Source organism: Orycteropus afer, unplaced genomic scaffold (genome assembly GCF_000298275.1).
Source record: "Orycteropus afer afer isolate SDZICR_OR568_19922 unplaced genomic scaffold, OryAfe1.0 scaffold00136, whole genome shotgun sequence".
NCBI classification, from domain to species: Eukaryota; Metazoa; Chordata; class Mammalia; order Tubulidentata; family Orycteropodidae; genus Orycteropus; species Orycteropus afer.
In genome coordinates this window covers 7,503,621-7,514,826 of record NW_006921723.1, presented here as the reverse complement: position 1 = coordinate 7,514,826, position 11,206 = coordinate 7,503,621, and the positions used below count along the sequence as shown (strand labels likewise).

The 11,206-nt window shown below is 50.3% G+C and overlaps 1 protein-coding gene across 1 annotated transcript in view; it reads right to left on the bottom strand.

The window, feature by feature from the left end:
* Positions 1-11,001, bottom strand: part of DFFB (DNA fragmentation factor subunit beta) — a 15,855-nt gene extending 4,854 nt beyond the window's left edge. The window contains exons 1-5 of the mRNA XM_007945529.1: positions 10,879-11,001; positions 6,285-6,411; positions 4,569-4,757; positions 3,961-4,040; positions 468-638 (exon numbers count right to left, since the gene is read on the bottom strand). Of these exons, the coding sequence (XP_007943720.1) occupies positions 468-638; positions 3,961-4,040; positions 4,569-4,757; positions 6,285-6,411; positions 10,879-11,001 (690 nt within the window). The remainder of the gene's footprint in view (positions 1-467; positions 639-3,960; positions 4,041-4,568; positions 4,758-6,284; positions 6,412-10,878) is intronic.
* Between the last annotated feature and the right edge of the window lie 205 nt (positions 11,002-11,206).

Below are 11,206 nucleotides of genomic sequence, written 5' to 3'. Positions count from 1 at the left end.
CCTCACACTGGGATGCTCCATCATATCTGACCTCACCACGCTCCTGCAATCACACACAGTGATCTTCACCTCATGGGAAACAGAGTCCTAGGAAGGGATAGATTGTCCAGGCTCACATCCAGTATAGGGCGGGGCCCCTGCACCTGGCTGCTCCCTTTCCATCCACTCCAAGTGGCTTCCAAAACTTTCTCTGGTAGCCCAACCCAGAGGCTGGGTCACTGGGGATACTCAAGAGTTTGGACTACCCTGCTGAATTAGCTGGGAGTCACTGCTCAAGCATCCCTGTGGCTGTTTCTCCTGGTCACTCAGTGCCTCCATTCCTTTGCCAACATTTGTCAAACATACCTGCATGCTACCGCCTCACCCTGCCACCCTGTGCAGGCCAAGTCCTGAGTGGCCTCACCGCCTTCACCAGGCAGGGGCTTAGAGGCCACTGAGAAGCCCCAAGGTCCAAGCACACAGCTCACCTGGCAGGAGAACCAGCCCTCTGGCGTGCAGAGGCGGCTGTTGGCGCAGGCCCGTCTGTCGAAGTAGCTGCCATGGTACTGCATGGACTTCAGTTTCTGGCCCATGCGCCCAAGGATCCTTGTGTACTCCTCCTGGGCCTCGGCACTGACCATGGAGGCATACGCTGCCACCTGAGGAACCCAGAAGCCTACTGAGAATGGCTTTGGCATGCCCCTGGGCCTGCAGTCTGGGCTCCTAGGCCATCTAACCCCCCACCCCCATGCCTTCACCAAGCAGGTGCTGTGCAGGAAGGGTGTTGTGCCCAGGAGGTCCACTGCATCCAGGGGTCCGCTGTGCCCTGATGTCCACCGTATCCAGGGGTCATCTGTACTCAGGGAGTCAGCTATACCCAGGGAATCGACATTCACATTCCTACTCGCCACTCACTGGCTGGCTGCCCTGGGAAATTTCTCTGGGCTTATGAAATGGTGCTATTCACAACATCTGGCCCATTGGAGTAGGTAAGAATTCAGTGAGACAATATAATGAGTGGTAGTAGCTATGTTGTTGTTATCAGATGAGCAGTATTGATCTGAAGGGACTGAATCTTATATTTGGAGAAAAAAACAATGAAGATTAGTTTGTATAAATGAAATGAGCTGGATTAGGAGACTCAGGAAAATGTGGATCCTCACCAATACCTTGTGGAGGCATCGAAAACCTAAAGGAAATGGCAGCAATTCTGGCACCCCATGAGCAGGTGATCCCAGAGCATGGCGGGACTGCCCGGAGGAGAGCTGGGATTGGACATGCCCTTCCACGTACTAATAGTATTTTGATGAGAAAGGCCACACTCAAATGCAGTACACAGGAACAGGGCACAGCAGCCAGGGAGAGCTGTTGGGAGGGAGTTTGTAGACGGAGGCAAGCTCAAGAAAGGAAGGACTGGGCAATCCTGGATGCAGCCCAAGCTGTCTGGACCCCACAGGCCTGTTTAAGCCCCAGCTGACTGGTCTCAGCCAGGGCCATAATGAACTCAAACTCTGGGCATCCCAGCTGCCCCATCTGTCCGGGTGCCCATCAGTGCTGGAAGAAACTGGAGAGGAAGCAGGTGGACGAGGCCACCACCTCCCACCACCACTGCCCACTGCCCAGCATGCTGCCCACATCAAGTGTGACAATGAAGACTCTGTATGGACAAATGAACGCCAAGGCCATGAGAGCTGAGGGAGGCAGAAACTGCGGCCCCTCCTCAAGGGATGTGTGATCCAGCTGCAGCAAGGAGCAGCTCAGGATGCCAGGGGGGCTGGTGGTCCACAGAGAGTGAGTGTTGAGCATAGAGGTGGGAATGCACTTCAGCTGGGCAGGGTGGCTGTCAGGGATGCCTGCAAGAGACTGGCCAGGTATAGGGAGGGCATCCAGTCAGCGTGAGGGATGAATGTGAGAAGGGGAGCGGAGAAGAGAAAGCAGAGCTGGGACCCAGACACCCCGATATTCAACGAGATTTCACACTTATTTGAGTTTGGGTTTCCTCCACAAAATTAGACTCTAGTTGTGGTAAAGGTTGTGTCAATTTGGCTGGGCCTGGTTTTGAGTGGCTGAGCAGCTGGATGTAGTATTCCCCATAATGAAACTGGTAATCAATTCCATGGTGGAATCTACTGTGAGCCGCTGAGTAACTGCTTTAGGGATGTAGTCTGCTTCTAGTAGAAGCAACTTTGAGGAAGGTCTCTAGCTTTTTGGCATGCTTAAAACCTGCGTGTAGCCAAGTGGTTGGTCAACCGCCTGCCAAGCCCTGCCGATCTCAGGACTTCTTCTGGACTTGAATTAGTGCCCTGCTGTGTTGTTTGGTAACATCAGGACTGTGCCTTTTTACTTGTAGACCTTGGGTTTGACAGCCTCAGCAGCCAGCAGCTGCCTGACAGGAGAAAGCCTCCAGCTTCAGTGGCCTGGGAGCAAGAGCCAGAGATGAAGCCCAAGGTCGAGGGTCTTTCACTCAGCCCCTAGAGCCTAGCCCTCTGAACTCAGACTTCTAGCCTCCAAAACTGTAAGAGAATAAATCCCTGTTTGTTCAAGCCATTCCCATTTGTGGTATATTTTCTGTGAGAACAGCATGAAGTAACCAAAACACCAGTCCAAGACACATGGCTGGGTATGGGGGTGGCACGGGAGGGGGAGTGGAAGCACCACCTACAAAGCTGGGGGAAAAGATGGCCTCATGGCTTCCCTCCAACCACACAAGCAGAAGGGCAGACACCATCACAGACAGAGAAGCCCAGAGGCTTTTGCTGTGAGCTGCTGCCCACACCCTTTTCTTCCTCCAGGCCCCACCATCATACTCCACCCTCACCAAGGGGGCTGGCTGCCAAGAGCCCCTGGGGTCACCAGGGCAGATAGAGCCCAGCGCGGCACCCTGTTCGGTCTCACACTCAAGCACATTCCCAGGAATTTACAGCTCATGTTTCATATTTTCACAGAGGTCTGAGCCCAGAGTCATTTCCAGAGGCAACCCCAGCCCACCCCTCCTCTCCTCATCTCATTTTAAGAGATCTGAAGGGAGGTGCACAAAACCCAATTTAGTGGCAAAGTGCAAGGTCCACACAACTAAATTACCCCAGAATGGCTCCCATTCTCCCTCCATTTACGGGCACACTCCAGTGCCCCACTCCACCACTCTCTCTGACTTTGAACTTCATTTGTCAACTCAGTCTATTTCTTTGTTGAAAGGAAAGCCAAATAGAGATCACGTCAGGGGCAATGGACCCAAAGACTGATTTCTTCTTGAAGGCTAAGAGCAGTTTCCACTGGGAGCATTTACACTTTAAGTCCACATCCGTCTCTCTTACATCTCCCAGACAAGGGGGGAGTCACTACTGTATTCAGCCCACAAAGTCGGAAAGCTCAGACCCAACCATGACTCAAAGCACCTCAGAAAAGCATGCCATGCAGCAAACTCAACTCAGCCCTTGCCAATTCTTCTCGGAGGTCAGTCAACCACACATTACCATGGGAGAGAGAAATAAATGAAAATTCAGGCATAAGTCAGAGCTAATGGTGGGCAGAAAAAAGAGGCTGATGTGGGCTAAGTTCATCTCAGAACTGAATGGCCTGACAGATGAAGACATTCATAGGTTGGCTTTAAACACTGGAAAGAATGACATGCAATTGGAAAGGGGAAAAGTTCTGGCTTGGGACCTTCTGGGAATAGTTGATTCTAATCAACAGAGGCCAGCCCCGGAAAGACCCCAGCACCACCTTCTGAGGAGAATGGCAGTCATACCTGTGAACGAGAAGCTGAGCAGATGAGGAAAGCTGTGAAACTGTGCTTCTGTGGTGCCAACAAGCAATGTGCTGGTTTAATCCTTCAGAGCAACCTGACTAGACCTGCACAAACACTGAAGTGGGCTGTGGGGGTAACGCCAACTTCACACCTACTGTGGGGATGACAAGCTGCCTTAGCTGGCCAAGCAGCCTCCTAAACATTCAGCATCCCTGGTGTCAACACAGACTCACCTCTCTCAGGTAACTTCGGATTCGGCTCTCACAGCTGTATCTCAAATAACTTGACTTGTTCCTAAATCGAGACTCTAAACCTGAGAGGAAGAGGAGGAGACCACCATGGGACCCATGAGAGCAGGCCAGGTTCCCTCGTGTTCTGTGTGAGGCTAAGCCCTGTGAGCATTCCTCTGCCGGGCTGATCAGCAGTAAGGGTTGAGGTCCTTCATCTGGAGGTTTCTGGGAGTGATGTGCACAGGGTCTCTGTTTTGTATTTGTCTGTTTGCTTTTTAGGAGAGGAGGATTCTCTCAGTCCACCAGCATGGGGCATCTTAAACAACAAGGGGCTTTTGCCAAGTTGGTACCTCAAACCTTCCTCTTCCCAAGAGGACTGCCATCTCTCTGATGTAAAGGCTGTTCTAGAGGGCTTCCCTAAGGGCTGATCCCCCACTTAGTGGTACTCTGTTCAAGGTCCTCTACCCGGTACCCCAGAGCATCCAGACAGGCCCTTTCATTCCATGAGCTTATAGACACAGAAACAGAATCCAGTTAATCCTGGTGTCTCCAGCTCTGAGGAAGCCCTTGCCCACCCAGCTCCCTCCCACAAGCACGAGCCCACAGCATACCCTCAAACCACTGCTGGTCCTCAGCCCTGGTCTCAGCTGTGATGTTCTCACTGACATTGTGAAGGAGGTCCACCAGCAGCTTCTGCCTCAGTGGGGCCTGCTCATCAGAGAGCAGCTGCTGGACAGCCTGGATGACACCTGCATGTGGCTTTTGAAATACACTGAGGAAGTGACCGATGTCACTGGCATCTGCCACCAGAAGAGGGAGACAGAAGGGCACACAGTCTTTGGAAAGCCTTTAGAGCACAGTCTTGTCCAGCCAGCAGGAAAGGCTCCTCCCACATCCACCCCCACCACAGATGCCAGATGCCCAAAGTGGCATTCACAGCAGGGTAAAGGCAGTTTCTGTGGAGACATCCTTGCCCAGATCTAAGTGCAGTCAGCCATCCACCCTGGCACCCACTCTGAGGTGTGGAGGAAACCCTACCTTCCTGGTCCATTCAGAAACAGTTAGCTCTCACTAGCACTTCTAGCATCTTCCTACACTCACTATGTGCTTTTCAGGTACTTGAGCCTCCCCACAGTTGCCATTATTATTGTTGTCAGGTGCCATCAAGTTGATTTTTGACTCATAGTGACCCATGTGACAGAGCAGAAACCCATAGGGTTTCCTAGGCATTTGAATGCTAACCAGAATAGTGGTTCAAATCCACCAGCCATTCCTTGGAAGGAAGATTGGGCAATCTACTTCTGTAGAGATACCGCCTTGAAAACCCAAGGAGGGGTCGCTATGAGTCGAATCAACATGACAGCAATGAGTCTGGTGGGTTTTTTGTTTTTTGTTTTTCACCTTTACAGGAGCAGGTTGCCAGGTGTGGTACAATGAATTACTTAATATGGCTCTACTAGCCATGGTCTTTGTGGCCCCCACCAGGTGACTGGGTGGAACTCTGCAAATATAATAAGGTGCTTCTTGCCCACTCAGGGGACTGGATAGCTCGTTAATTATGTAAATAAGGTACTTGGAGCCCTTAAGGGGGTGGGACCATGCAATTAAGGACCACGGAACCCTAAGTGGGGATTGGTCAGCTCTGCCATCCCACTAGACTTAAATTGCGCCATCCCAGAGGCAGAAGAGGGGACCTCACCACCATCAAGACAGAAAGAGCAGCCGGGAGCGGAACACGTCCTTGGACCCAAGCTCCCTGCACTGGACCTCCCTGGCAGAGAGATGGCAGCAGCAGAAGCAGCAGAACTGAGACCAGCAAGAGACAAAGCAGTGGCTGGCCAGCCCACAGAGCAAGAAAGCTGAGTGTCTTTGGCACTAGGCTTGCTGGCAAAGTGGTGTGCACCTACTGGCAAACTAAAAGAGCTTTGTAATGCTTGCCCAACCAAGCAGAGGCCAGCCCAAGAGGCTGAGAAGCAAAGAGAGGCATACAGCTCTACTCTGTCCTACAGGGTTGCTATGAGTTGTAATCAATTCAATGGCACACAACAACTGGATACCCCCGATGAACATAAATAAAAAGAACCAAAAAAAAAAAAAAAGATGTAACAAACGGAACAACTGAGTTCCTAGGCAAAAAGGCTTAAGACCTGACGACTGAAGTGGCATTGTCCACCATGGTCTCCAGTGGACTTCCTCCCTCACCCACTAGACCTTAGAGCAAGGGGGGAGCCCTTTCCCTCCCTGACCCCCCAGGCCCGGCATTGAGTCCCCAGGACCCCCTGAGCCCAGCATGCTTCTCTGCCCACCTCAGAGGTCTCCTGACTTACAGCCCTGCCAGGTCTGGCCTTCAGTGAGCAGCATAAGCTCTGAGTTGTCTGGGACGGTTGCAAAGTAATCTCCAGTCAGCTCGGTGCCATCCTCGTACAGGCACAGGCGGCAGCCAGACTCAGGGAGCTGAGGGCAGAGAGCAGAAGGAGGAAGACAAGGCAGGTTGCTGAGTGAATGAACCTCAGGTGGCCACTCTGAATGGCAGGATGAGGTTTGTCATCTGCAGTCCCCACAGAGTAGAACAACACACTGTATTTTAAAGAATGACGCTCCACGTGAGACCTGAGACAAGTACTCAGTGTCTAAAACTCAGTGCATGAAAAACAAGAATACTTCGCTTTAAGTCATTCTAAAATATAGACTCACTCTCCCTCACTGCAAGTGAGTCGATTCTGACTCTTATCCCTACAGGACAGAGTAGAACTGCCCACAGGGTTTCCTAGGCTATAAATCTTTACGGAAGCAGACTGCTTCATCTTTCTCCCACAGAAGGGCTGGTGGTTCAAACTGCCAACCTTGTGGCCCAAATGCTTTAACCACTATGTCACTAGAGCACAGTTACATAAAAATATGTATAAAAAGTGGTGACTGCTTTCTTTGCAGGGTTCACCACACAGATCCTTTAAAAATGAGCTTCTCGAGAGCACTAACAGTAGAGTCAATTTCAGAAAATGACTGGTACCTGCCTCCACTAAGCCTGTAAACATCTCACCAACAATGACTATACATTTCATGAAAGACAGGACACACCTACTTAATATATTTTCATTTTCTTGTAACCAGTAAAAAAGAAAACAAAATTGCTATTGAGTCGACTCTGACTCATGGCAACCCCACAGTGTCAAAGCAGAACTGGGCTCCACAGGCTTTCAATGGATGAACTTTCAGGAGATCATCAGGCCTTTCTTCTGAAGCATCTCTGGGTGGACTTGAACCTTCAAGCTTTTGGTTAGCAGCCAAGTCTTTAACTATTTGCACCACCCAAAATGCAAACCCATTGCCATCGAGTTGATTCTAACTATAGCGACCCTATAGGACAGAGTAGAACTGCCCCATAGGGTTTCCAAGGCTGTACATCTTAAAGGAAGCCAAACGCCTTATCTTTCTCCTGCAGAGCGGATTGTGGGTTCAAACTGCCGACCTTTTAGTTAGCAGGTAGCTGCGAGTGTTCAGCCACTGCACCACTGGAAACTCCTATTTTCTGGACACATCTTACTGAGAATAATTAATGAAGAACATTTTACTGAGAACAACCTCTGTCAAGAGTGTAACCAGTTGCACTGTTCTGTTATTTCCTGAGGTCTGGCTCCCTACTGCGTGACACTGATCAGTTTTAGGTCTGGCAAGCCCCCTCCCACCACCCACCTTTGCGCCACACATGTACACATAAGCAATTCCAGCACTGATACAAGCCCCTTCAGGAAATGTTAGTGCCCAGAGGGCCATTGAAGGTCATTTTAGTACAATCCCTTTGTTTTACAGATCAAGAAACTAAGGCACAGAGAGGTAAAGTGGCCATTTACCCATGAGCACACAGAGTTAGCAGCAGATGTGTGACCAGAACCCAGGCATCCTTCCGTGTGGCCATCAGTCCAAGCTGTTGTGACCCGGGTCAGAAGAAGGAAAGTTGTCTCAGGTACCTTCATAACCCTGCCTGCACTTCACCATCTGCTCAAGAGCTACAGGAATGCTTGGGGTAGGGGGCATGTGGGCTGGGGGGGGGGGGGGGGTTGGTGGCTAATGGTGAAGGAAATGGTTCGAGTCCACCCAGAGGAACCTCAAAGACTGACCTGATGACCTACTTCTGAAAACGCAGCCAGTGAAAACCCTATGGAGCACAGATTCCCTGAGCCTCCCCCCACCTCAGACATCCTCCCACATCTTCGGTTTTGAAGAAGAAAAGCAGCACATATTTGCTCCTCAATTTCTGGTCAGCACCTGAGCACTGTGAAAAGGCTTCAAGGAGCTGCAAGAACCCTCAGCTAAAATGCAGTTCTATTAAACAAGCCCATCATGAACCTGTGTGTATGGCAGGCACTGTGCAGTAGGTCCAAGGAGGACTTCTTCCCTCTTAGCCATTTTGCTACAGCCTTGTCCCTTCAGGGGCTCTGCTAGGATCCCGAAACAGACTTTGGAATTGCATGTTATTGTTGTTAGCTGTCATGAGTTGACTCATGGCAACTCCATGCGTACAGAGCAGAACTGCTTCATAGGCTTTTCAAGACTGTGACCTTCTGGAAGCAGATCACAAGGCCTGACTTCCAAAGCACCTCTGGGTGGTTTGAACTCCCAACCTTTCAGCCTGTCATTGAGCACTTAACTATTTGTGTTATAATAGTATAGGCAGAATTTCTGGTATGAGTATGGGTTCAAACTTCATAACCTAAAGCTCTAGATTAATCTTGTTTAATTTAAATATTGCCTTTTTCTACTACTTGTAGGCATAAGCACATAAGAATCCTGCCCCTGCAAACACATTCCTAAGGTCATAAAACCAAGACAGGAACAGCTCACAGGACAGGGCAACCATATTCCTCAGATCCTGGGACTAAGGAAGGGACACTGCCAAAGAAATAACGCAAATATAAATGTACTGCTTAGATGACATTTCCTAGAACAGGCCATTCTTGAGATGTCTTCTAGCCCACTACCCACAGTCAGTGTTAACTCGTTTTGGAGCCTGCGCACCCCTGCCCACCTGATGAACTGAGATGGCCAACCCAAGACAAGACCAAGGCTCAAACCAAAAGCAAACAGCAGAATACAACTGCACAAAAGAAGTCGTGGCATCCATGTTGAAACACACAGAGTCCCTCTTAGAAAGAGATTTCACACACACCTAGCCTGAAGGAAGTTGAGGTCTATCTTAGGAACTTATCAGTCTTGTTCCACTTTCTGACTTTCGCAAAAGGGTCAGGATTTTATGACTACCTGCCTGCATAACATCTTTTGAAACCATGTACTCTATGACTTTAAAAACTGTTTTAAAAAAAAAACAAACCTAGCCTGTAAGGCTTGGGGAGACACACATGGCATTGCCTCTAGCCCTGTATGTCTCCACCTTGCAAGGTTAGTATCTTCTTAATAAATTTCTGAGCTACAGCTGACTTTCTAGTTATTATCCTGGACCTCAGGGACTCCTTTAGAATTAGACAGTCCTGGATTTAAATGCAGCCCCATTGCCCCATTCCTTAGTAGCTATGGGTGAGTTACTTGTTCATTGTGTCTCTCTCTGTGCTTCAGCTTCTTCATCTGTAAATTAGGCTATTAGCACCCAGTTCAAACGGTTGTTTACTGGACTGGATGGTAGAACCCATGTAAAGGGCTTAGAACATCTGGCACAAGGTAAGAGCCCAGCTGGTACAAATCATGCTGATTTTTAGTTTCTCCACCTGTAAGATGTGGATGGGTGGTGCAAATTGGTTAAGATGCTGGGCTGAAAACCTTAAAGTTGGAGGTTCAAGTTCACCCAGATGCACCTCTGAAGACAGCCCTGGCAATCTACTTCCTAGCCACTGAAAACCCCACGGAACACAGTTCTACTCTGAAACACAATGGGGCATCATGAGTCATCAATCCTGAAGGCAACTTTTTTTTTAAGATGTGCTAATTTTGTTCTCATAGGGTTTCTGCAATGACTAAACGGTACAATGTGTCCATTAAACATGGTATGAGAGAGCTCTGCTGGCTAGTGCCTAAGGCATTTGACTGCTAACCAGAAGGTTTGCGGTTCAAACCCACCAGCCACACCTTGGAAGGAAGGTTGGGCAATCTACTTCCGCAGTGATAGCGCCTCGTAAACCCAAGGAGGGGTCGTTATGAGTCGAGTGGACTCCAAGGCAGCATGTTTGTGTTTTGCTTGAGCTTAGTGCAGCCCTGGAGGTGGTGAAAAATCAATAAATGAGTAATTACTACCATTAGTAAAGACCACAGTTGTTGTTGTTGTTGTTGTTACCTGCCATCGAGTCGGCCCCGACTCATAGCGACCCCTCCTTGGGTTTCTGAGACAGTATCACTACGGAAGTAGGATTGCCCAACCTTCCTTCCAGTTGTTGTTGTTGTTGTTGTTATGTGCCGTCAAGTCAAACCCGACTCATAGCGACCCCTCCTTGGGTTTCCGAAGCAGTATCACTACAGAAGTAGGATTGCCCAACCTTCCTTCCGAGGAGTGGCTGGTGGGTTTGAACCGCCAGCCGTCTGGTTAGCAGGCAAGTGTCTTAGCCACTATGCTACCAGAGCTCCCAGTAGTAGAGAGCAATCTACCCACAGAATGCTCCACCTCTTCCGGCAAAAGAAATATCTAAGATGGCTCGTTACCTGTAAACTGAATGTCCAGAAAATCCCTACCCCTCTGTGGGCCCTTTTTATGTGGATCTCTAGCTGCCTCCTGCCCATTTCCTACCCGACCCGTGGGTTCCGACATGCTCTCTCCCTTACAGCTCACTTGCAGCTCCCCAGCGGGGCAGGGACCACCAACCGGAAGGGGACCAAGGACCGGGCAGGGACCACCCCAGCCTCTCGCGGCGCCGCGGGAGCGCCCGGGCGCCCACCTGCCCAGGATTGAGGCGGGTGCGGGGCGGGCTGGCAGAAGACCTGGAACTGGCGGCATCCTTTCTGCAGCACTTCCTTGCAGCTCCTGCCTGCCACCCCGAACTTATTCGGGCTGTGAAGGGCACGCAGCTTAAAGGTCTTGGTTTTCCGGAACATTGCAAACATCCTCGAGGTATTTCCCGCCACTCGGTCCAATCTTTCACCCAGAATCGGGGTCTCAACGCGCGAACCTTGCGTGCCCTGCAGCCGACAGAGGCCAGGCCCCGCCCGAAGACTACATTACCCAGAAGGCCGGGGGAGAAGCTTGGCCTGTACGCAAGAGCGACCGGGTCAGGGCTGAGTCGGGGCCCTGCGCACGCGTAAAGCCGTC